Here is a 27,617-nt window from a genome sequence, read left to right on the forward strand (position 1 = left end):
CTAGTCTCTGTCTCTGCTGTGGTGTAACCGAAACCAGTCATTTCAACCCCAACACAGTAGTTTAAAAACAAACCAGCATTAATAGCTCCAGGAGAGGAAGAGCCAATGTAATGATGTTGGCCTGGCAAGGCAAACCCTCTATCTGCGCTGTAATCCCATTTCATAAGGCTGTGAAACCTGTAGCCCAAGTTCAAAGAGGGACGGGGGTCTGTTTAGTTTTATCCTTAAACCTATTACCTTAGACGATTGGACTTACTGTACTGCTGCTCAGAAATAGAACAGGAAGAACAAGGATCTTCTGGACGATGAGTTGCCAATCTCCAGGAAAGCTGAGGTGTAAACAGGAACAAGCATTGGGAAACGCCCAAGCCTCAGTGGCATGGCTGTGGCCGCATCATTAGCACTGACATTAAACTAAACACAGAGCCTGTGTCTTTTCTCTCCTCTGCCAATCACTGCCATGACTCACGCCAGATTAAATGGACGCCCAATGGCCGTCCAACAGACTAACCAACCACCGTTCTCATGAGTGGAAGCAGTGTTTTATATAAACTGACATGCAGTTTTTTCCCTAACCCATTTCATGCAGGGTGTGGAGCTGTACAGCACGCAGGAAGGGAAACCCACACGCTGCTCTAATACTGGGTTGCCAGTTCCATTAGAATAAGTGAAAGGCTTAACTTTATTTCAATTCATCTTGAAAAATATAGTGTCAAGGTATCCCTTTTCTTGCAATTGGCATGTCAAAGAGCACAGAGTTTATCCTCACCTTTGATCCAAGCTTGTGTGTCAGAGGCCCCTCTGTCATTTTACTATGTCTTTATGGTTTATTTCCAAGACAACATAACAGATTTTTTTGTTGCCAATTTATCCTACCTCATATAAATACAACCCATTGGATGATCATTTCATTCAAATAGAACTAGATACCACTGGTTTCCATGGCCCCGTGCACGTGCAGAGAGGCAGTTCAGTGCCAAACCCAAATTTACCAGCCCTGCCTAGCTGAATGGGTTTTGGGCCTTTTTCTTCACTCATAGCTACGAGACATTCCTCCCTCACCGGCAGATGTCTGTCGCCATAGCAGTTCTGCAGTCACTGCCATCCTTTCCGGTGGATTAAAAATGTCAGAATCAATTCAGTCAAACTTTTGGTGTCTACTAAGGAATATACTTGACAGTCGCTTGCACTCTCGCAAATTGAAAATAATGATGTAGGAGGCAGACAGTGCTAATTATTTACAGACAAACAGATGGATTCTACTTTTTGTAGGTCATAGCGTGTTCACGTCCGTGAAACTGTATTTGAAAAAGAAAATAGCTTTCCCCTTAACACAAAATAATCTTTTGGTACATTTTGCTGTTTAGCTGCACATATTTAGTCTCCTAGAGTAAAGCAGTGATCATACTGTTACATTGCTCCCAACTGTTCTTATATTCACATAAGAAGGTAACTTCCTATGACTCTATGGTAATACACTCTTCCATGTTACAAGTGTTCTTACAAGAACATCTACTGTACTTATAAGATGTGCTTATTTTGTCCTATATAGACGATCCTCCAATGTTGTACTGTTAGATACTCACCAAAAGTATGTCCATATCATATTTCAAAACTTCAAGCTGAACCGAACAAATTTAGCATTTTGCGTTATCATGCTAAATATAGTCTTTGGGTACAAATGGGTCAATAAAATGATGATGAAAAAAAAAAAGATAAAAGCAATTGTAATTAAAGTGCGTATTAAATCTGTTCATTTAAAGAAGACAGTTTCTATTGTTGGTGTCCTCTGTATTACCATAGACATTTTGGTATTTGGTGTAGATGTGCTTGTTATTCTATTACATACAGTGCATTCATGTAAGTGTAGGAAATCTCTATCATAAGTAAATGTCCACAAAATGAGGTTGTGGAAGCAGATACACCACAAATAATAATGTAAACTACCAGTCATCACAAAATAATTGAAATAATCTTTACACCACAAATAGATATTTACCAGTGTGAGGCATCTTTACTGATAAGATAGCTGTTGACACTGTTATGTTGCTAAGAGTCAGTGTGTGATCTCATGTGAGTGCTTCTACCCTAAAAGGTTTCGTGAATGTAGACCTTTGTCTTTGTGTATCTCTGCAGTGTGTTGGCCGGCTTTAACGGCACCATATTTGCCTATGGCCAGACAGGAAGTGGGAAGACCTTTACCATCACAGGAGGAGCTGAGCGCTACAGTGACCGTGGCATCATTCCCCGTACGCTTTCCTACCTGTATGAACGCTTCAACCAGGTCAGCACAGCAGGGTTAGCTTGTTGGGTTTTTTTGTTTTTGTTTTTAAATTAATCCAAGGTATCCATTTCTCTGGTATAAAAAGGCCACACATTTTGATACATACAAGAATAATGTGAAATAGAATCCTACAGGCTCTCTCTGCCATCATTCATTTCCCTGAACTGCAAAGCATTTAAATATAACAGAAATATTTGCTTTTGCTAAATGTTAAAAACACCATGATTTCCATCTTAATACACTTAGTCCAATTTTAAGTTGTATGTTTTATGCTCCACAGGACAACAGTATGATTTACACCATACACATCTCCTACTTGGAGATCTACAACGAGATGGGATACGACCTTCTGGATTCCCGCCATGAAGCATCTCGACTGCAGGACCTCCCGTCAGTGTGCCTTTGATTATTGTAACTTTTGCTACACTGATGCTGCAGGCATCCATTTGAAAATCAACAATTACAGTCATATAGTGTATAGTTAGTCTTGAATACATGCAGTCATAAGTGATTAATGCATTTATTTTAAAGTTGAAAAGAAAAGTCAGCCCTGGTTTCATTATTCTCTTAAACACTCAAGTGTTTTGTCAGCCTGGCCCGGAGTCGGTGTGTGGTGAAATATGGAGACTCTAGTATTTACCACCTCACTACAAACTGCCAACTGACATAATGAGACTGCAGGACAGCAATGGATGTGGTCAACCTAGTGGCAGACTCGGCCACTGGAGTGGAGAGCAAAGGGGCCATGTGGAGAAATAGTTTTTCAAAGCTTGTTGCTGCTGCAGCTGGTCTGTGAGGTTCTTTTTTGTGTCCATCTCATCTCTCTGCTCACTCTCTCTTTGTTGCTTCCCTCTCTGCCGTGCTCTGTCTTTGAAACACTGTTCATCCTACTTCCTTTTTACTTTGTTTGTGTCCTTCTTTCTTCGTAATTATAAATTCCATCTGTCTAGAAGTTTCTCTCTGTGTGATCTTCTTTTTTCTTTTTCAGCCTTTTTTGTCACACTCAATACTTATTCATCTTAAACTAGACTATGCACTTCCTGGCGCAACATCGTCTCGGTACATCATTTTGGTGTTTGTCTTGTATTTTCTTGTACCAGTTCCATTTAAGTTTCTTCCCTCCTTTCACAAAGGATCCAGCTCAAGGTTTAGATACCCACAAATCACAGTCTTCTGGAAATAGACAGTGCCCGTTGTTAACCATGCTGTGGCCACACTTGCTGATTCAAGAAGAAGCTGTGGCACTGACAAATTTCTCTCTTTAACTGTTGGTCCTTCTCGTCTTTCTGACATTTTTGTACTTTTTTTTCCCGCTTGTTTTACTTCTTGTCTCCATCACTGCATTATTTTTATCATGCGTTCAGCTGTCCACCCTCTAATTGCTTAAAGCCTCCCCTAATCCCCCCACCACCACCACCACTCAAAGATATGTTTACTTTTGTTTATGTCCCCTAAAATGCCTGACCTTAACTGACTTCTGTCTGTGCAAATTTCATGACGCGGGTGTTTTCACATTCTTTTTAGTGAAGGGGTAAGGTTTGTGCATCTCCCTAAAAATGCCAGATTCAAATGTATGTCTGGCCTGCCAGATTATGTATGTCACTAATATGAACGGCAATCCCTGTTTAATTAGGGAAATGCATATGGATTGGGGAACAGACTTTGACATTACACTGGCAAAGAAACCTGAAACCTCCAGTGCAGAGTGGACTGGTCAGTATAGACAGCACAGTTAGCATTAGCATAGGTACAGTGGAAATTACCTGCTCGGGCACACTCAGCCATTCTTGTCTGCTGTAAGTCTCTTGTGCATAAGCCTCATGGGGGGCCCGGTAATGCGGAAGATCTGGGTACTTTCATACTGCAGAAGTAGAACTTTTTTTGCAATATAAGTGTTTTAAACATGTCTAGAGAGGGACTTTAAAAAGCTGTAAATTATCTTGTAAATTCATTCAACAACTTCAGAATATTTTTATATTTGTGTTAAATACAATAGCCAAATTAAGTTAGTGAAGCTGTTGAGGAAAAGAACCCAGCCAGGGTCCAGGCCTTTAATCACAGCAAGATTAATACTGTTTTATCAAACTACTTCAATCACCTACACATGTTAACGTAATTATCCACATATGTTCTCCAGTTGTTCCACCCTCTTTGACATCTCATTCTAGTAGCCATACTGTCACAACCCTGGTGGCGTGATGGAAATGATCCGCTAAGATCATAGGAGTCATTTCAGCCCCATCTGTCAAAGCACACTGCATTTCAGAGCACTTGATGTGGGAAAAAACCAATCACCTGTTTGTTTTAAAAGCGAGCCCTGTCTGTTATCAAGTTATGAACCCCCGGTTAGATAAAGCACATGTGTCAGGCTGGGTTGCAGCCCGCACTGACTTGCAGATGTGGTTTGTTTGGATTTCGAGCCGAGTAAAGCCAAGGTGATGGGAGGGAAATGGATGACATAAGTGACATAATTAGTTTTTCATAATCGCTTCAGTGTTGGATTATTTGGGTTTAACTGTCTTTTTCTCTCTATGTCATTTTTTATCCATAATTTCAAGTTCATTTATTATGCTGAAATTTCCTTTAACAACATTTTTTGTTTTGCAGAAAAGTAACAATCATGGAAGACCCAGACCAGAACATCCATCTCAAGAACCTGACAATGCAACAGTCAGCAAACGAGGAGGAGGCTCTGAATCTGCTCTTCCTGGGTGACACTAATCGTATGATTGCAGAGGTAAGAAAGAGGAAGGCACATGCTTTTCCACCAAGAGAAATGTATGATCTGACTTCCTCTGTGTACTGGAATCATTGTCAGTAAGCAAAAAGACATGACCACTCCCAGGATAAGTGGCATAAATGTTTTTTCTTTTTTTTGTCCACAAATACAATATGCACTCTAAAGGCTACCTTAAGACCCTTCTAAAATATTATTTTGGTCCCCTGTGGTCCCTTTTACCACGTTTTTTCCCCGTAAAACCAAGCATTCTCTCTGTAATTTCTGTTTATGTTGTGGTGGTTCTTTTCTACACTCAGACACCCAGACTCCCCACGCTGATGAGACATGCGGTGGGTCAGCTTTTGCTTTGCAACCTGAGGTTTAGAGCAAAGGGCCGATCTCACCTTGTTTACCCTCATTGGTAGTTTGTAAGTAAATAACTGACAGTAAAAGTGAACTGGATAATCAGGTTTCAGCCAGAGACTTTCTTTTCTTTTTTGGTAAGCATTTCAAAGTTAGTTTTTAATGTGACTGGGAGTCATCCATGAAACAAAACCAATCCAAAGGAAAAAGTTAAGGGATTCAAATTGGAATTTCTATGGAACACGGAAATGGGTTTTGTAGCCAGTACAGTCACATGAGAAATGTGTCTACCAAGTAATACACGTATTCCAATGAACTTACACTCTTAGATATGTGTTCCAAAAGGTTGCTCCCTGAATGTTTCTACCCAGAACCCTTTTCTTCCAAAGAATCCTTTTTTTTCTGAAGAAAAGGTTTTATGAGTGTTTTATGGAAGACAAAGCTTCATTGGAAACTTCATTGAAACCTTTTTGGAAGAAAAGGTTCCTCTGGGATTGTTGAAAACATGGGTGTAGAGAGATCTATGCTGTCAAATGTTGCAATGTTTGCCCATGTCTCAAATGGTATTTTTAAATGAATCTCCTTGATCAATTATTTTTACTTGTGTTTGTCAATAGTTGATATCTTTACCATAATTTCAAGTAATGCAAAAGTTAATTGCAGATTTATATTGAACAAACACTGTTTATTGGTTAATGGGCATAGATATTGTCCACTCTGCCACTAAGTATCCAGCTAGGGTTGAGCACCCCCTAAAAATGTGATTGCGAACCAGTATTGTTGTGGGTTGCACTAGACCATATAAGCCTTGGCCCTGTAGGAGCCTAGTGAGGCCTGTACATGGTTTTGGCCCCAGGCTAAATTGTCAAACTAAAACTGTGATTAGTGGGACATAAAAGGGTTCTTGGTATGATCTCCTATGTGTTCCTAGGTGTAACCCTTGAAATATAAAAGGTCCCCTAGTAAAACTTGCTCGGTGCAGTCTATATAAAACCCTTCGAAGGTGGAATGGTTCTGGATATAACTGCCAGAGAGGGTTCAGGGTGGAACCATCAGGGCTTTCTGTGAACCTCTCAAAAGGGTTTCTGAGTGGAACCTTTTAAAGATGGTTCTAGGTACAACCATTTATGTTGGGTTCTAGGCAGAACCCACAAATGGGTTCTCAGGTAGAACTTTATTAAAATGCTCTACAAGTAACTAAAATGGGTTCTCCTATAGGGACAAGCTAAATAACCATTTATGTTTCTAGCTTGAACCTTTATTTCCAAGAGTGAAGCTCATTGCAAAACAATATTGCATTTGTTTTTGATCTACGTTGAGAACACACTCCCAGTGTCCACTGCTGTAAAACCTGGGGGTATATTTCAGTGGAAACACATTGTTGGATGTTACATTAGTTTGTTGATGAGGCAATTGAGGGCTTTCACAGTTCAGCAGGGAGCCCACATTACAGTCCACCCACACAGACACTTTTGTGAACTCACCCTCTCTGGGACTTTTTCACAAGAAAGTTTCTCTTGAGCCCGAGCAAACAAAGTACCGTCAACAGAGTTAATTTGTCATTGTCAGAATCTTCCCAGAAGTCCTTGCTCCAGATAGACTTCAAATAAAGTTAACACTAACGCTTTCTTTCTCCCCTTGCTCCCAGCCATGCGGACAAAAGATGACACATCCACTCAAGCCACACTCAGTAGACCATGAGCTCACTCACTTTGAGACTTGGCAATCCCCTCTGCACTTTTATTGGACAGGAAATAAAATACACCTTCTCAACTCCTCACCCTTTCTTCAACCTCACCAGGAAACATTTCCTCTCATCTGGTCTTTTTATTTTTTTTCCATCCCTGTTTTACTTCCCTTCACATGTGGGGATGCAGGTCCTGGATCTTTTCCCCGCTTTCTACATCCTCCTGAAGTTGTGTGGGTGAGTAGGGTGCGAGGCAGGTGGTCCAAATGAAACTTCACTTTTAATCTTTTGAATCAGCGATCTCAAAGCGTTTCAGGGCTTGAGATTGCCCCTTGATGCTGACCCACAGCAGCGCTGTGTGTGGTCAGCATGTGGTGCATGTAAGATCAACATGCGGTCAAAAGAGAACACAGGAGAATAAAGGAAGTGACTCTGATGAAATTGCATTATCCTGCTGTGTTTTCACAGTTAAGACATATTTTGATGCCCCTGTGTTAACGCTGTTTGCTCTGTGGACGTGAACACACAATCTGTAACTATTTAAATATACACCTGTACTTGATGTGCCCATGCTTCTTTCATGCTGAGAGTTTTTCTAGGACTAAAGAAACACTTATGTAATATCTTGTGATAAAATTAATTTATAGTCATGCACAATGCATGCACATGTCAAAACCTAAACAAACTGTCTCTCACTTGGTGCTCAGTCTAGATGAATGCCACTGTAATAACACAGTAACGCTCAGAGATAAGAGCCAACAGTCAGCTCTTATCTATGTTCAGCTGCTACTGTATTTAATCACTTTAAACTGTCATCCACGAGTGCTGTTATCACTATCCACTGTAGTGTTTGCATTAACAGTCACCTGGGTCACGTGTAGCTAAAATAAATGCAGCCTTACACTACAGTTCAGCAATTAAAGTCTACCTTCATGAAAGTTATAAAGTTCAGTTTATATTGAAACTGTTTTGAGAGGTGTTGATTCAACTCCCTGTTTTTTGGAGGAGTTAGTGGAGCTGTTAAACTGTATTTTGAACTGTATTTTGTTATACCGACAGGTGCTTCTTATTTAGTCTACCCACATATGAATAGGGTGGTCACCTTACCATAATTCAGCACAGTCCAACAGCATCTTTAAACTTTAATCAGTGGATAAGTCCAAATTGGGAGTGTAGAAGCTAAGAAGATAAGTCCTTGATGTGGACTTACAAAGACTAGACAATGACTGCGTCCATAGCTTGATCTTGTGATAATGTCACAGACTTCAGCAGGCGCCTGCTGCAGAACTTCTGTAGGCCTTTCATCACAGCCTTGCACTTTCTTGATGCTCTTTATGTTCAGGCAGAAGCCTTCAGTCATAGTGAGTCCCTCCATCATCTGGTTTACCAGTCTCTTAATGTGGGAGATCCACTCCTCCTGGCTGTAGTTCTGGAGGATGTTACACTTGGTCATCACTGTCACTGACAGGAACACAGCAAATAACTGGAGCTGTCTCTCACTTTCTGTCTCTGTTGTTGACTCAAAGGCAGAAGGATCAGCACACCCTGTAGATATTTGAGGTTGGTCCATGTTGATCTTAGATACGGCACTTGTTTGTGGTTCTTCCATTCTCTGTAGAGAAAAGGGCAGCTTGGGTCGTTGTTTGTAGAGTTTGTGTGTCCTCCCTGTGTTAGCATGAGTTTTCTCCATATCCTTTGGTCTGTTCTCACAGTCCAGAGACTTGCAGGTTTGTCTAATGGGTGTTTTTGTAAATTGTTTTGGCCTTTATTACCTTTAATTGACAGGACAGTGTAAACATGAAAGGGGAGAGAGAGAGAGGGGGAGACATGCTGTAATGGCCGAGGCCAGATTCAAACCCGCGACCATTGCAGTGAGGACACAGCCTCTGTACATGGGGCACCGCTCTTTCTACTGAGCCACCAGGCCCTCCAGATTAGGCTAATAGTTGACTCTGAATTGCTAGTGGGATGTTATAGTTAATAGATAAATAGATTAAAAATCACTGAGAATTTAATGTATGTATCATTTTAATGTTGCAGCTGGCAAATATGGGGCTAATTCTAAATCCTTTATATTCTGTATTCGTTATCTTAATCTGCACTAATGTATATTTCATTCATTATTCATATTTTATTTTATTTATTTTATATTGATGATCTGAAGCTGCAAAGTGACTCGCAACTGAAATAAAAAGTGGATTAAAAAGTACTATAGTTTCCTCTGAAATGTAGTGGAATAGAAGTATTCAGTAAGATAGATTCAATATAATCAGGAAAAGTGCAAGCATCTCACATTTGTATGCACCATGTCAAAAAATGAACAGATGTGAACTCATTTATAAGCACCCTTAAGGATGGCACAAGACTGTATATTGTTAAATTGTTAAAATTCTAGACATTTGAGCAGATTAATGTTCAAGTTGGCAAAAATATTTACATCGTGTTTTGTGTCAGCTTTTTTGCTGCAAGCTGATATTGCACCACATGAATAAAGAGGAAACTCTGTATGTAGAAAATGATTGGGATAGCAAGTACTGAGAAGGAGAGTCTAAGAATGCCTGCTGGCTGTGTGGACTTTGACAAACATACTGTAGAGTACACTTATCAAGGTTTGAACAGCATGTGGTTGGTGTTGGATGGAGTGGAAAATAGCTGCCCGTGGTAGGACTGTAAAACAGATTCTTCAACATGGACACACTATCCTTACCTTTGACCCTTTATTCAATCCTATTAGTTATGTGATCCCTTGTCAACATCTATGGGCTGTTTCATATTACTTTGAGGGATTCCCTGAGGAGCAAACATGGACGTGTGCGGAGTGAAGGGAATTTGGGCTGAGGAATGACATGACAGCGGTGGGTTAAGTTAGTGACAGATCTTTGGTGAGCTGTCATGACCCTAACAAGCAGGTGTTGGCACATTTACGCCAACAACAAGTCGGGGTCAGCGCACCTTTTTAGAATGAGTGACCTGGTATGTCTAAGACAATGTTTTCAAGCAGAGAGGAAAAATAAGTCATGTCCATATCTGTTAATTTAAAGCACCGTTATGTGTCCAGGCTCCCTATGTGGTATGGCACAAACAAGCAATGAGAAAGAAGTCTGTGATCAGCACAAAGTCAGTCAGTGTCCACTTCCTGTGTTTATTCTCACACGAGGACCCCATGAGTAACCCATCCTCTCCCAGTTAATAAAGCTTGTTTGTGTTAAGTGACTCATACTCTATTTCTATCTCCTCCTGGTCTCAACCTGACATCTGCTGTTCCAGTGACCATTTGAAAATCAACCTCAGCTTTTGTGAAGCTGCCACCATGTGTTTACTGCTCATCGGTTACACATGGTGCAGCTTTGATCTTCAAACCAGCGGGAGTGAGAAAAAATAAGAATCAAAGGAAACATGTTTTTTGTTGTCATTTCAAAGTAGAAAACACTGCAGATGGAGAAATTCCCTTTTTCTTCTTTTTTGTGTCCACCATGTGTACTAATTTGTGGAGGATTCAGAGTACTCTCACACAGACCTAAATATATCATAGCATTTTCAGAACTTTCTGTCACCACTCCTTTTTTCTCGTATCTGCAGACTCCAATGAACCAGGCATCCACACGTTCCCACTGCATTTTCACTGTGCATCTGTGCAGGCGTGAGCCGGGCTCGGCCACCCTGCGGCGCTCCAAGCTCCACCTGGTGGACTTGGCTGGATCGGATCGAGTTAGCAAGACTGGCCTGAATGGGCAGCTGCTAACTGAGGCCAAGTACATCAACCTCTCTCTCCACTACTTGGAGCAGGTAGGCATTTCTGGTACATATTTATTTATGACCTCCATGAAGGAGGTTATAATTTGTGTTCTGTTTGTTGGTTTGTGGGCTTGTTAGCAGGATTAAGGAGAAAATGCTAGCCCAATTTTCATGAAACTTGATGTAAAGTTGTAGCATAGGCCAAGAAAGAGCTTATTTAGTATATCCTTAACATTAGGCGTACACACAAATTATTTTGCACCTGGGCAGAATGCATCTCAAAATCTATGGAGGACTGAAGACGGCAAAATCAGAAAGAAATAAATGACTCGACCAATAAATTGATTTGCCCTTAATTATACCAAAAATAATGTTACATTTATCATTGCCCATACAAATAGACATTGCTTTATTTCTTCGCTTTACAGAGGGAGGGTGGGAGGTTGGCTCGGCTGAGGGCCCTCTGACAGCTTTCTTCCATGTTTAATACGTTGAAGCATAATATATAGGGGTAGAAAATGAGATTCATAATTGTCCTTTAATTGTCTTCCATAACATTTTGTCATTTGAATGTTTTCTGCAGCTGAGAGTATGCAGAAGTGGTAGTCATTCTAGTATTAGTAGCAATAGCAGTAGTAGTAGTAATAACTATAGCTGAGGCAGTGGAAGTAGAAGAAGTAGCAGTACTTCTATTACTAAATAGAGTAGTAATGGTAGCAGAAGCAGTAGCAGTAGTAGAAGTAATTAGAAGTAGTAGTAGAAGTAATTCAACAATACAACTACTAGTAGTAGCAGTAATAGTAGTAGTTATAGAAGTAGTAGTAGTGCTGAAAGCATCCTCTCTAATAAGAATAAAGGCGATGAATAATATATAATGTGCCTGCACTTTGTATTGCAGGCACCCTAAATAAATGCAAGGGAAATCGAAATTAAAAGGGGAATTATTACAAGGGTAAATAAAAAAAGACATTTTAAAAATAAATCTGAAATATCAATTTATGTCACATTTTATCAGTTATTTAATACTCACTTTTATTTTTATGTTATGTTTTTATTCATTTATTTAATAATTTGAATTTGAATTTAATATAGAGAAAAACATAGCCTATTGTAGAAATAGGATTACTCCATATCACAATCCACATTCATGGGTACCAGTAATCCTCTGGGGTAACCTACATAGGAACTTCATAGGAAAGTGGTGATTATGGAGCAGCAACATTCCAAAAGTTTTGGAGATGTGTCCTGATATATGATTGTGCATGCAAATTTGCATCTCACGGGAGACTGAACAATTGTACAAATTATATTTAGAATATGTTTGATGTCATTAATGAAATACATTTTGGCTACTTCATTTGTTCAGTTTCATCATAATTCATTTCTGTCATTTCAGATAGATAGATAGATAGACTTTGATTATTAGCCATCTTGCAGTAACTATATGAACAGTAATGGCCCACACTGTTGGAGAGACTAATGACAATTTCTTGTAGATATTATGTGACTATCAGTTTAATTTCCTACCTCCATCTCTGTCTTGATTAACATGCCAGCCCTTTTTACTGCTCTCTTCAGGTGATCATAGCTCTTTCAGAGAAGAACCGCTCCCATATTCCCTACAGGAACTCCATGTTGACTTCTGTGCTGAGGGACAGCCTCGGAGGCAACTGCATGACGACCATGATTGCCACTTTGGCAGTGGACAAGAGGAATCTTGATGTAAGGATGGACTACTCACTGCAAAGCCATGTTCAGAAAGAATATGCCAGTAGATTGCACAAAAAGGAGAGGAGAAACAAGGTTTTCAAGTGAAATAAAGCAACTCTTAAAATCTAGTTAGCTCTGTAAAAATGTATATACATATATATATATATACATATATATATATATAATATATATATATATATATATATATATATATTGTGTGTGTGTGTGTGTATATATATATATATATATGTATATGTGTATATATATATATGTATATGTGTGTATATATATATATATATATATATATATATATATATATATGTTCTGTCTGTCTAAAATCATGGTTTAAACATCATAGGAAGGTTGATCGTACTTGAGTCAACCATAGTAAGCGGGTTTTCTTTTTTTCTTTTAACATTTTAAGGACATAAAATACTAGCACTTTTGAACAGTATATTCTACTTGATAGAAATTAATGAAAAGCTGCGTATTTACATTTTTGTCTTATTATGCTTCGGCGATCACCATGGCTGGAGCCATTATCTTTGCAAGTTGTCCATCTGTCCATCCTTTTCTCGTGAACATGATATCTCAAGAACGCCTTGAGGGAATATTCTCAAACTTGGCACAATAGTCCATGTAATTTTAACAAAGAACTTATTGGATTTTGGTTGTGCTAGGGTAAAGGTCAAAGGTCACTGTGACTTTGCACCCCTCTCAGTCTTGAAGGGATTTCTACAAAATTTATCACGAATGTCCACTTGGAGTCAGAAATAAATTGATTAGAATTTCATGGTCAAAGGTCGAGGTCACTGTGACCTTTCATTCATCTAATTTTCATGGACACGATATCTCAAGAACACCTTGAGGGGGTTTTCTCAAATTTGGCACAAATGTCCACTTGGACGAACTGGTCGGACTTGGTGGTCAGAGGTCACTGTTACCTAACAAAACATGTTTTTTGCTACAACTCAAGAATTCAAATGTAATTACCACAAATGTCTTAATAAGAGAGAATGATAGAGTAATGTCATTTCTTATCCAAAAGGTCAAAGGTCATCTTCACCATGACATCATAATGTTTTGCAAAAATACTATTCTAGCCTTGATTTAACTTCATATCTGAGGAACAGAAGGGAAGACATTTGATTAGTTTCTAAATTGTCGACTAACTTTGAACTGTCCTGATTGTATATATCTTCTGTGCTGCTGAGAGGAAGATGTGTGTGACGCATAAATACTCAATTAATGAGTTATTAGGAGTGACAGTCATCCCTCAGGCCAAAATAAAAACATTAAAACATCTTCATTTAATCGGTGTCTTGCAGGAGTCCATCTCTACGTGTCGCTTTGCTCAGCACGTGGCTCTCATCAAGAACGAAGCGATATTGAATGAAGAACTGGATCCTGCCCTGGTGAGACAGCCAGACACCCGCCCGCACTTCACCAGTCACTACAAATACCATCCCTTTGCCACACAATCACACCACAGAAGCATGACTTAATGTGCTGTTTCATTACGGCCAGACCCTCCTCATAGCTTCCAGACCTTAAATTGATCAGTGAATGCAGGGAGGATCCAGCCTCTAAATGTAACTGAATGTAACCCACCGTGTGCTCAAATGCCCTCTTTAGGTTTCCAGCACCAAATTAGTTTTTCCAGCGTCACACAGTCATCCTCAAAGAAGCAGTTTTCCGCCTTCAACACGTGGACGCCTGTCCGTCTTGTATTATTTAGACTCTCACAGATTCTGTTTGCATTCTTTCTCTGCCTTGTTTACATGCCTCTAATTCTGTTATGGCATATTTTATCCCAGTACCTTACAGCCTCTTGAGAAAGCATCCAGCTGGAGACTGGTGTGTATATACGTCTTTACACACATTCATGCAAGGAAGCACAAATTGCACACCCAGACATTGTAGATCTGAGCACATAGAGTTACATTTTTAAAATGAGAATGGGCAGTCTGTTTGCTTAGAGTAGTTTTATTTCGTAGCTATATGTTATGAATACATATTTTTTACTTTAATGAGTTACAGAGGCGGCCATAATAGGAGATGGAGAGCCGAGAAAGTCCTTGGATTGTGACTACTATGTGGTTACAGAGGCCATTCAACATTTTTGAACATAGACCTTACACATGCACCCATATCTGCCTTTTGTTATACTGTATATTGTTTTATAATGATAGGAAATCAAATGAGACTGGCTGAGCAGTTAGGCAATGTTTCCTTCCTTTACTTTCCCCATAGACAATACTTGTCACACCTTCCCTAGTGTGCCAGGAAGCAGACCTGGCAGTTGTTGTGAAGGCTCCTCGGGGAGATATACAGTAGTAAGTCATCACAGCCATATCCGCTTCCTCCCCTCCCACCCTGATCTGCCCGAGGATCAACTGCTACTGTATTACTGCTGGTGAGGACTTGGCTGGCCACTTGCAAACCCTGCAGAGGTATTTTTAAGAGAGTCTGCGGCCAGCCCAGTAATTGTGACAGTGTCTGGCAGCTCCCAATTGGGTCCGGCACAGTTACAGCTCCAGGCAAACCCAAACTCCGCGGGCAAACTTCTTGTCTCCGTTTATGGCTCTTTAGTGTGTTTCTCATTTTCGTTCGTTGCTCCCGTCTCTCTGTCTCTCTCTCTATCTCTCTCCCTGGTTAACTGAGAAAAAAAAAGAAAAGAAAAAAAACATTAAGCCTGCGGTGCAGTTTTTAGATTAGCATGATGTCATTTATTGTGGTTTGGGGTGACACTCAGACTCCCATTTTTGGCTTGCCCCCATCTGAATGCACACTGTCTAGTCTATTGGACATGCTGCTCATGGTAATTGATTTGAAACCTGGAGTTTGCTTGTCACAGTCTTGCAGTCAGTGTTTGGAACATCGCTCTGATCACATGCAGCCTTAATGGTCTTATACTGTAGCCTGCAGGTTACAAAATGCAAAGCTTGAACAGCAGGAAATCAGCCAGACCAGACAAAACATTTAACAGGTCTCTCATGGACAGGGAATAAATGAGGTGTTGAAAGTGACCTGTGATCATTATGAAGTCAGCCACATTGGCTACACCATATAAGGTTGGCTCTGTTTGTCCTTCTAAGAGCACCAAGGTCAGTCCCAATCCTCCTTTAAGACCAGCCTGATCCTGGTCTGCAGTCAGACGAAATTGTCAACAGTTATTGGATCTTCCATATGTTCCCCATCATCTTTTTTTTTAATTTAAAGTGGGCACTTCAGGGTAACTTGAGCATTGTGTGCAGGGGTGCTTGGTTTGAGTTAAGCTGAATTGCAACCAAACATCTTTCTGTAAGTCTTAAAGGTACAAAAAGGTTTAAGTCCCAAGTTATCCTCTTTTTCAGGTTCATACTTTTATTTCGGGCTTCTACTAGAGCAAGAAACTAGAAAAAACAGAGTTTTTTTTTTTTTTATTCAAGAAGCCCAGTCTGCTCCTATTGGTCAGTGTTTCTGGGTCTTTTGCATCTGCACTCTCAGCATCTCTCCACCATCAGTGCAGCCAATAAATGACTGTAATGCCAATGTATCAGCACTTTATACCTTTTAATAAGGTATGACCGTTTCATTTCTACTCTGTTACTAGGGATACAGCTTTTCCCTTGTTTTCTCCCTGTCAGCCACCACATTAACACACCTTCCAACAGAAAAAAAGCTTGTTTGCAGTCACGTGACCATTGCACACACGGTATTTGGATAAAAGACCAGAAGTGATATATCCATATTCAACTTGAATCTGAAATAGAGGAACATGATGATAGAAAAGGGTTGAATGAACCTGAAAATTAACACTCATGTTGGATGTGGTCTATACAAAACATTTTGACTGATTTGCCTGGTGTGGACATAATTGTCATTGCAAATGACCTTGTCCTCCAGACCACCTAATATTACTAGTGTCAAAGGGCGAGCCAACGAAAGCATACAAGGGTCTAGTTGACTGTAACTATTTTGTGCACAGTCACTGAAACACCTGCCACGGTGCTACAATCTATGAGTCAGATCTACCCCTCGCTCCTCCACAGCTCCACCCTCTTATCCAAACATGGTCACTTCTGGCTCCAAAAAGCCAACATGGTCATGGCCGAAATGTTGAACTAGAGGCTTTAAAGCAGCAGTCCACGAACCCCTGGGTGACTTCACGGTAGCTACGTCCATAATTCATACCATCTATGTTAAAAACATGGCGAAGTTGTCACAGCACATTATAATTGCATCAAACTCGCAGTTAAACACAATGTTTTCACATTAATATTAAACATTAGGCGACTGCGCACCCCTAACTGAAGATGGAGCATGCTGATCCAAATCTGTCGCTTTGTCTTAGTGAGAATTGTTGTCCTTTTTTTTTTTTTTTTAACATTTCTCTACACCTTACTATTTTAAGGCCTTAAAGGGACCCTTCCATTTTCCCAATTTGATTGATTGAAACAGCTGTAAAAAGCGCACACCAAAAGCATTTGTATAATGATGGTAGTTTTTACCTCCGGTTACCTGCCCTCCATCTGAACAGTGCACCAATGTATGATGTCATACGCAAAGAAACTATTCAAAGGGACCAATTTCAATTGTTTATCTTGTCAAGTTTGAAATTGTCTATATAGTATACTTGTGACATCAAAACAGTTACTAAATGCAGACTGTGTGAATTTCTCTGAAGATTGAGTGTGTTGATAGTTTCATAATATTTATGTCGCTCCTTTACCTGATTTATAATAAAAACGACATGTAATATCGTTAATAATTAGATTTTTTACAATGTAGGACCTTTAAGGTCTTGTTAAGCAGCTAAGCTGAGGGTAATAGGAGGCTGGGTGACCCTGCTGAACCTTGACTCTCCCTTCACTCAAAGACACACACAACATCTTGCTTGAGAAGACAGCTCTGATTAGCGCATACCTGTGAGTCAAACAGAATCCTGCTTATAGCCCTCCAGAGAGACATGTTTGGTAAGCGGGTGTGAAAATTCCTACGGGTGGTTGCTCTCACCAGGTCCCTCATCTATCTGAACGAAGAGCCTGGCTTTCGTTACAACACAAGAGAATTTGAAAGTGTAATGGTATGATTCAGTGCAGTGCTCCATGCCTTAGACGAAAATGCCTGTATGGTGCCACGCATGGAACACAGCCCATGTGTTATTATTTTGTTTTGGCGGATAAAAGACCTTGCCCATGTGGGGGTGAAGTGGGAAACTATGACTCCTCTTCCTCCTAAAAAGAGGCCCCGTAATAGCAGCATGTTTGCGAGTGGCGTACTATATGAGACATATGCATTTGAGGTGTAACCTGTGGTTATGCTGCAGTTTATTGTGGGTGGTTTTCTGAACAGGATGGATAGTATATATTCAAGAAGAAGATGTATAATTTAAACTACGGGCTGTCTGTACAAGTCAGTTTAATGTTTCAAACTTAATTATGTAGCATGTTTGTAAGCTCATATAAAGTAACACAGACATACACAGAGGGTAGCTTTTTCCAACACCATAACAACTTGCATTACTGCACTGACTCGGGTTTCCATAGGATATGTGGGCATCACCAGTCACATGGCCTGAGTCAGTTTTTATTCAGAGTGTATGGAAGCCTGCCGTGGTGCTGTGGTACCACTGTGGGCTCGACGCTCTGAAATAGACTGCACGATTCCGCTGACCAACAACTGGCGGTCAGTTCTTCAGGATGCAGCTGGGAGAATTACATCAGACCATGAGCTCCAAAAAAGAGATACAGGGAGCGGCTCTGGTGAAGGATGGTCAGCTATGATGTTAAAAAATATGATACGGGGTGGATTTGGGGTGAAATTTTTCGTTTAGCTCTGTGGCACCTGCCCAAAACCACCCCGCAGGTCTGTTTCTTCTCAAGAGCGTCTTAAATTGACAATGTCTGACTGTATGACTGCTTTTGACTTTCCAGTTAGAAGAGCTAGAAGTAGCGGTTATTTGCTAAATTGCTGACCTTTGACCTTGATTTAGTTTTCACTGAACTTCCAAGCTCCCTCGCAAGTTTCTCTCAGGAGTGTCACAGTGTGAGTCTGGCACACAGTCGCCACTTTCTGTTGTATTTGCTCTTAGCCGCTGAGATGGTTCCAGCCTTTCAGTCTGCTTTAGTATTTTGTGGTGTGGTCAGATTCAGTGGTGATAGTTAAGTGGGATTTATACTGAAGAATGAAGGATGTCATGTGAGAAAAAGAACAATCGCCATTTGTTTTTTTAGGTGGTTTGGTGTGTTGTTTTGTGGTGCGATGTGCGCAGAATTCTTATTACAACTGGTCTGGCTTCCTCCCAATAACTACACCATCCATTGATTTTGGTGTTGGCCTATTTTCCCTGCCATTAACATGTAATTACACGTCTCTGTTTAGATGTAGTGTAGACTGGACTGACTCCTCTTTTTCAAGGGATTTTGGTAAATGAATAAGCGGACAGTAATATGTTGTAAATTTAGCAGCAAAGAAATGGAGCTGTAGGTTTCATCAGTCCGTCAGTCAGTATGGTCTGTCTGTTATGTATGTGGCCCCCCTTTCACATTTAATCATAGCACCTCAACTTCCAAGATATGGCACACTGCTAGTAACCGCTCAGCATCAAAATAAGGGCACAAGTCAAGTTGGCTCACCTCTAACCTTTTGCTCCTGGTGTGTGACAGGAGATTTAATCCCATTTAACAGGTCTGCAGCATGAACGACACAGACTTACATGTGAAACCACTGTTAGTTATGTGGAGAACTCCTGCTTGCTTTCAGAGGTTTAAAAGCCATGGCATTACCATCAGCAAGTATTGCCTTTGTTTCATTCAACAGCTGTTCAATTTTCAAACAAATAGCATTTATGTAAATAGCCTGGCAGCTCTTGTTTTAATAAATCCTACAGATGCACAGTTGAGTAATAATTGGAGTTAATCCAAACTGTAGCCTACACATCTCATTGCTCTGCTAATTTAAATGGTTTTGTCCCATCAGAAGAGCTATCCTTGTTAGATTAAATACTTTCTGGCTACTTCATATAGTGCCACTTCATTTATGATCTGAACCCGCTAATCCTTTAGGAGCTAGGTAGCCAGACGCCTGCTAATCCCTGCCGAGACTGATACAAAGCCACTCAGACTGACCTCTGTGGGCATGGACCCTTTCAACAAGGAAAAAGAGAGAACCACACATTTACAGGGTGTCTGCAAGTCCATAATAACATTTTAAAATGCCTTAAAATATATAAATATATAGCCTTAAAAGTCGTGAAAATACTTAAATCTTAATTTATTAGGTCTTTATTGCCATCAATATTTTATGTAATTTTATTCATCCATCTTTTAATTTCTTTTCGTCAACAACTGTCAATTTCTTCTGTGTGAAAGCCCACATCTTTTAGTATTGTAAATCTTTAACCTGAACTTAGTACTTTACATTATAATTGCACTTACCTGTTGGCAAACATTAATTTAACTAACTCTAATAGCCATATTGCTACATACTGTAAAACCTTCCCCTGTATGGTTACATATAAACTACTGAAAGCCATACTTGAGAAAAGGTAGAGATATCTCACCAGAAAATGACTTTGGTTAAAGTTAAAGTCACCTGTTAGAATATTACTTGAGTGAAAGTCTAGAAAAGAAAGAATCTAATATTTACTGTACTTAAGTATCAAAAGTTTTTTATTAAGTATGTAAAGTAAAAGTAAATTATGTTAATTAAAATCATGCGGTTCTTTAAAGTACGCCACCTTAAAAATTAATCATACATTACACTTGAATGAAAAACAGCTCATCACAACTTTAAGGATTTAAAATAACTGTTGACTTTCTAGACACACTGCAGTGGAGCAGTTACTGTGCAGTTAACTGTCACAGATGAGCATTTTCATAATTAATATTTGCCCTCTCTTATGTCGGACACCATTTTCTGCTTCCATCATGAAGTTGGTCTCATTATTGAGTGGAATGTGGTCGCAAGCATTTAGCATCTGATTTAACATGCAGCCCGGGCCTGAGTGGAAACCAAAACTTAAATGTGGCTTTGAGAGCACTTTCTTTGCTCTTGACCTCATGTGATTAACCTGTGATCTAACTTGCAAGCCAGGACTGCTGATTTGCCGAACCTTCTGATTTTAATTTGTAGTAAAAAAGTAACAAAAATGCAAGTATTGTCACAAAGTGTTATTAGTTTGTTACATTATACCACTGCAGACCAGCAACTGATTTTAAAAAAAGGTTTGTTTGAAATCAGTCATAACTTTAGAAAAAAAAAACATATATTGAAAAGGTCTTAATAGGCATTAAATTCAAATGTCTGATACCTGTAGACACTCATATCCCCAAAGATTAAGCTTATATGTCAAGGAAGTCAGGGCCTGGACATGTTTGTTTTTGTTGGACTCTTCTACCATGTTTTTTGTCATATATTCTGTGTAATGAAAATGGCTGCCTCGGACCTACCTGCGCTCAGCAGAGAATGCAGTACCTGTGGTGCACAGATTAGAAAACATATTGCTGTCTGCAGATAATGCTTAAGGCTGTTTTAGGCGGTTTCATCTGATCATGATTTTTGACATTCATAGACATTTTTGCTGTAACTGTTTTGTTTTAACAAAGATTGCGATCTAAGTACTTATTTAAGAAGCTAAAACTGGACTCAGTGAGATATTTTGCTTTTATATATACAGTAACCAGACACGGACAGCGGTTACTAACGGCAACCACCCGGTTGGCTCAGTGTGCAAGGCCCTAACCAAACACGTGTGGACAGACAGCAGCAGAGGGTTTTATGTGTACTTTTTTTGCCACCGTAGCTGTTTAATGCTAATTTATGTTTTTGCTTCCTGCATTTTCTTGCTGAAGCATCCAGTTGTCTGGAATCACTTAAGTTTGTCCTCAAAATGGATCGGCAAGATAAGCCACAAGATCATTTTCAGAAGGATTGTCTCATCAGTTGGCAGCAGCAAAATAGCCCATGTCTGTGTGTGCTTGTGCATGAGTGAGTGTCTTTGCTTTGAACTGTAAGTTTCAAATGTGCACATTTTGTGTTTTTCACAGATAGTAGACCTCTAACTCTGCTTTTTCTGCATGTTTCAGCTAATAGCCCATTTGAAGAGGGAGATCCAGTCTCTGAAAGAAGAGCTGGCCATGGTGACAGGAGAAAAGAGAGATGACCAGCTTACTGTGGAAGAGATTCAGAAGTACGTCACTTCCTTTACTTTGATTCCTCGTCGCTTCAGTCCAGTCAGTTCCTCAGTATAACCTAGATGGCCTGTGCTCTCTCTAGTTTTACAGATAACAGATGAGGGGAGGCAACAAACTCTGTCTGAGTATGAGTTCACTCCCTCCACTCCCTCACCTCCTTACAAGATATCCATTTATGTCTTATTTAAAGGGGACAGGGGATTTTTTGGGGGGGATTTCAGGTCAACAGTAAATCAGTACATCATCTGCAAGCTGGGAACCTCGGCCCAGTTGTTAAAACTCAGAAAGATCCCGATTTGGAAACTTCATGTTTCGCTATCCAGTTTCAACCAATACACCTTACTTTTGTGCCAGTTTTTCAAAGCAACATTGGGCGGTATCACCTCATTCCAGATACAAACTTTTCAAGATTACCACATCTGAAAAACCAGTGCTCTAAATGGGACTATGTATCCATATAGTATAAGCAGTATGCCAACAAACACACTGCATTTACCGCTTATCAACATAGGTACTGCCAAAAAGACAGAAATGGAGATAAGATAGCCTAATGTCTACTTTATCTAAGTAACTGTTAAACAAATCAAGTGTGAAATATACATAAATGTAGAAACATATTTGAAAATTGTTTGATATTTTGTTCCAGAATTCCACCCTTTATCCACACTGTCCCCATCCTGCTAAAAAACTTTGTACAACACATACTGTAGGTTTTATTCAGATCAAAATCCAAACTTGATTGCATGATCTAATCTAGTTTCAGACTCCTTTTTTTCCTTCCATCCCATTTTCATGATGTAATGCAATTCAAAAATCAGATCAGATTGCTCTTGAACAACTGGGCCCTTAAGCTTAGTTTGAGATGCAGCTCAGCTCTGTGTGTCAAGTCATAATTATGTAATCAACATGTTTTGGTTAGGTGCCTATTTACATAATTAAAGTTTAAAGTGTATATGGGCTTAGAGCATTATGATGGAGGTATATGATAGGCATTCCCATGCTCAATTAAGTCTGAAGAATTGCTGCAGCAATCTTAGGGTTGATCATTTGTTACACAGATTTAGTGCTAAATTTAAACATTTTTTACTGTTCAAGAATTGATAAAAAATGGGGGAAAAACACCAAAATATCATATTAAGACACAAAGATCTTAAAGTTACACCATAGAAAAAAAACATGCTGTGATTTGGCATCAAAAACTTTTTGAATTTGGAGATTCCTGTAAGAAGTGCATTTTTTTGGTGATGGCAAGCCACTTCACTTCTGAGCCACTTCTTAGCAGTGCTGAGAAACCACCTCATTATCAATGCCTGTCAAAGCCATGCATCCTCTGAGTGCCCAGCATCTTTTATTTATTCTTGCAAAGCTTCATGAGGCTGTGATTATCCCAGAAGTCACTATAAGTCATATTATACAGTGATGTCAGTTTAAAAAAAAAGTCTCACTATGATGAAATGGCTACTAAGGAGACTATAAGCATTGTACATGAATGAATTTGGCTACACTGATTCCACAAGAATTTCAGCCTAGTTTAGTTTATGCAATTTTAATATTGTTTAGGGACTCCAGTATGCAGAAATGTTCATATACAATGGGTGAAAATAACTTATTTATACTGCATGCAAACAACTACATGGTTTTTGTCCAAAACTGCATGGGATTAGCTTGAAGTGGGTATTTCCGTAAAGTGGAGACTTGTGGATACCCATAGAACCCATTTTCATTCAGATATCTTGAGGTGTGAGGTCAAGGGACCCCTGTGACAATGCACTTTTTCCCTTGCCAAAATCTCACCCAACTTTGGAGTGTTACTCAACATCCTTCCTGACAAGCTAGCATGACACAATTGGTACCACTGGATCCCTTAGGTTCTGGTTTCATATGATACCAGTACCTTCACTCCCAAAAGTCTGATACAACCTCCAAAAGACAGTAATGTTGGCTGCAGAAGCTGAGGTTAAACCCTAGCCCTAACCCCTAACTCTGTCCTAACATAATGTAAGGTTGTATAAAAAATGATCTAGAGGAGCTTACTGGAGGCCTTTGCCTCTGTGTGCCTTTGTGTGTGTGTGTGTGTGTGTGTGTGAGGGTATGTGTGTAATAATATGACCTCTGTGATCAAGTCATCTCAGGACAGTGCAGACGTGTATAGTGTTGCATTGGCCCCATCAGCCTTCTAGATGTTTACGTGCTTCTCAGACCCTTGGAAGAGAACAGATGGTCTTTTTTGGACTCCAATTTGTATTTGTAATGCTCAAAACCCCGAAATTCTTGAGCAAATATGTTTCGTGATTTATAAGTATTTGGGTTTGCTTAAAGTGCCTAGATAACTTATGCTGTTGGCTATGCATCGATACTGAGTTGAAACCTCATTCAGTGAGGCTTAACCAGATCTAATGCAGTTTCCCAGGGCTCTGCTTCAGCCAGGACTGCTTTATTTCTGCTCTGGTACTCAGCTGACAGAGGGACTCAGCCAGTCAGGGCCAGAGTTCAGGCCAGAGGTTCCATCGACGACTTGGCACATCGCCCCTAAAGCGCTGATGTGTTTACCGCGCCTTAGTCCCCTCTGTCCGCCTCTTTATTATTTCCTCTACCCTGGTGATTATCCTTGATTTCCCCCTGATTGTGGTCAAACTCACACAGGGAACCTTTAATGATGTCTGTTGTGGCCACACTCACTGGACATGCAGACCTTTTATGTTGCCATTTCCTCCAGTTTATTTCTTGAGTCATCCAAAGTGCTGAGTGATTGCACATATCTTGGCTTATTAGCTGTCACATTTCCAAATGCTCATATATCCTCAGATTTGTACCTTTCCACAGGAACATTTTTCTGTATTCAGTGCTTTGTATGATTTTGTATCAATCCACTTCCACACAAGCTGAAGTCAGTTTACATTAAATTAATTTAATTTGTATTTATTTATTTGATAGGAATGATGCAGTTTAATCTAGTTCCAATACATACAGAGTATGAGACTGATGTAATGCACAAAGAGTGTATAGCTTTTGCTTATGTACAACTCTTGCCTAGTGGGGCTTTTACATGTAGACATACAGTGTTATTAAAATAATGAATTTCAAACATCATAATTCACAATAAAACACATATACCACAATATAATAATACAATAATACACATACTACAGTTCATATATCACAATACATACATCGCGACATATACCACAACACACATATTGCAGCACACATACCACAATATACAGTATATGCTAAAATACACTAATACACTTACATTAATACCAAATTTTCAGTATTAGTGTGTTCCAGTTGCTACACAGCATATCACCTCACACCTTGGGAATATCTGGAAGTGATCAAATTCTGATGTTTGAAAGATGATGTTTATATATTGTGCATGGCACCGATGGGCATTCTCAGGAATCAAACTTTGTATCAGAAAAACCGCAGATGTCTCGCAGGGCCCTGAAAGAAGACCGCTACGTTTGTTTTAAGTCGTTCGTCATGTAAACTTAGCGTGTTTCTTCGACGAACATGTTGCAGTGGAAAATAAAAACCGCACGTTGTCGTGTCTACATTAAATCCGTCTGGACAGTTGCCTGTTGGTCTTTTCCAGTGGCCGGTTCCAGAGGTTGAAGAACCAATGTTTGAACTATCATCCAGTGATAGTTTATCAACAGGCTGGTCCAGTGGAGCTGGAGCACACGTTTAAGTAAATAGTTTTCTTTGACCAGACCCACATTTTAAACATAAGAAGCACTCGTCAAATCTAAATATTAACTGTTTGAGTGCCTGTTGAGCCGGTGCTAAGTGTGATGGAAAAGGATTGTATCATGGAATGTGGCATTGGTTTAAGCTTTGGTTGTTTAAAATAAAGTATCTCTGTGTGTGTGTGTGTGTGTGTGTGTGTGTGTGTGTGTGTGTGTGTGTGCGTGTGTGTGTGTGTGTTTAGTTTGGAAGCGTCAGTCAAGACCTTTCTGGATGACCCTGATCCAGACGTAACACTGTCATTGGGACCAGACATGAGAAGAATCCAGTACTGTTTCTCTCTGCTGAAGGTAAAATATTTACACTAGTCTTCCATGAACAGTATCTGCATGCATGTCTCCTTATATAACCCTCTATTGGTGTATTCTTTCTGTCTATCCATCATTTCCTATTGTTTTTTTCCCTTTCCTGTCCACGACAAGCTCTGCTGATCAACCACCAACCAACCAGATCTGAAAATTTGAAAAAATAACATTAGAAAATAGATTCAGGTTAAATTCAATTACTCAAATTCTGATCCAAAAATGTAAGTCAAAAAATTTAAAACAGTAACATTATGGTTACTAGGTGCACAAAATAGGCTTTCAAAACTGAATGCAATTAAAGAGATCTCTGGCCTATCCAAGCACAGTCTGTCATGTGATCCATGAAAGCAGCATGAAAAACTCAAATCTGACCACCAGGGAGAATGGCAGGGCTCCATTAAGACATCAGGTTTGTGCTGTTTAAAGACAATCTAATTGTATGTGATTTGACTTGAGTTTTTGACTTGAATTTTTGCATTTGAATTCGACCACTTGAATTTGACTGGTCACTGAGGTTCTATTTGAAAATTTTCAACTTGAATTTTTGGATATTAACCAAACAAATTTAAGCAGCACAAATCTGAATTTGTTAATTTAAAAAAAATCCAATTCAGCTTGTGAAATTGCACATTCAGAAATGTCAGATTTCAATTTCAAAGAGGTGAGTTCTGTACAAATAAATGTGACGCAAAGTTTTAAAATTAAGATATTTCAGTGCTATGAATTCAGTGGGGTTTGAGTTTCAGTTTTAAGTGGCTATTAAAATTAAATTGATATGTCGGATTTGCTTCCATATTTTCGTGCTTCATCCTCACACTGGCTGAAACAGAAAGATATTAATTTGATAAGTGAGAAGTCAGAACTGATCTCAACACATTTCCTTCATCCATCAGCTCAGCAGTGACCAGCTGACCATCCACCTCCTCTAAATAGCTCCCTCTGTTGACCTCTGCTGGGAAATGCCTTACATTTGAATTTAAAGTCTGTATATGGCTGCAATATCATCAAGTAGCAAATGTAGGAATTATAATTAACATGATTTAAACCTTAGGCCCAACCACAACCTAACTGGATATCGTATGAATAATTCTTGAGGCTACGGCTAGAAAGTGAAAAGAAAAAAAAACTAGGATTCAAAGATGCCCAATATCATCCAGTGCTGTTGATTTTCCCACAGACTGACTTAAATCTAGACGCTTGGTGTTTTGCAGTTATTTGACATCTAATTAGAGGCCAGGTGTAATGTGACATGCAGTTGTTAATGCATGAGTTCAAACCAGAACTTCTGAAGAAATAGCACTCCAGCTAGAAGACTAAGACAAACCAACAAACAACACAATGCTCTGAGCTCATCTTTCTCTTGTTTGTCAGTGCAATTTGTCTCTAATGAAATGGTTATAGAAATTAGCACTGAAAAAAAATTAGACAATTTATTAGTCAGTCACAGAACATTGACCTCCAGTAATTCAAAGTAGCAGAATCAACTTATGATTCATGTAAATTATCAAGACAACCTGCAAAACATGTTCTGTTTCTGATTCTTAAATCATAAGAATTGTCCTTTTCTCTGTTTTATATCACCGTAAATGGATTACCCTTTGAAACATCTGTTAGTCAATGAAAATGAGCATTTCGGAACTACTTTCTAATGTATAAATTAGATAATGACAGCACTTTTAGTTGCTAAAAGCAGGCTCATGTAGTAACCTGCTCTGAATTGGTCAGTAAACATCTTTTCATCATTATAAAAAACATAGGATTCAGACAAAAAAATTACACAGACAAACACTGTATATTTTATATGAATGGCTGATTTTTAAACTCCTGCTTGTTACAGAATTTCTCTGAATGTGTCATTGGGGAACTGATACTCGCAGTAAAATAACCA

General features: G+C 39.4%; 1 protein-coding gene across 1 annotated transcript in view; it reads left to right on the plus strand.

Moving 5' to 3' along the window:
* kif6 (kinesin family member 6) overlaps nucleotides 1-27,617 on the plus strand; it is a 77,003-nt gene that overhangs the window by 7,709 nt on the left and 41,677 nt on the right. The window contains exons 4-11 of the mRNA XM_042501223.1: nucleotides 2,137-2,284; nucleotides 2,565-2,674; nucleotides 4,892-5,021; nucleotides 10,633-10,839; nucleotides 12,367-12,510; nucleotides 13,827-13,913; nucleotides 21,570-21,673; nucleotides 25,609-25,714. Coding sequence (XP_042357157.1) covers nucleotides 2,137-2,284; nucleotides 2,565-2,674; nucleotides 4,892-5,021; nucleotides 10,633-10,839; nucleotides 12,367-12,510; nucleotides 13,827-13,913; nucleotides 21,570-21,673; nucleotides 25,609-25,714 — 1,036 coding nt within the window. The remainder of the gene's footprint in view (nucleotides 1-2,136; nucleotides 2,285-2,564; nucleotides 2,675-4,891; nucleotides 5,022-10,632; nucleotides 10,840-12,366; nucleotides 12,511-13,826; nucleotides 13,914-21,569; nucleotides 21,674-25,608; nucleotides 25,715-27,617) is intronic.

This window comes from Plectropomus leopardus, chromosome 14 (assembly GCF_008729295.1).
Source record: "Plectropomus leopardus isolate mb chromosome 14, YSFRI_Pleo_2.0, whole genome shotgun sequence".
NCBI classification, from domain to species: Eukaryota; Metazoa; Chordata; class Actinopteri; order Perciformes; family Serranidae; genus Plectropomus; species Plectropomus leopardus.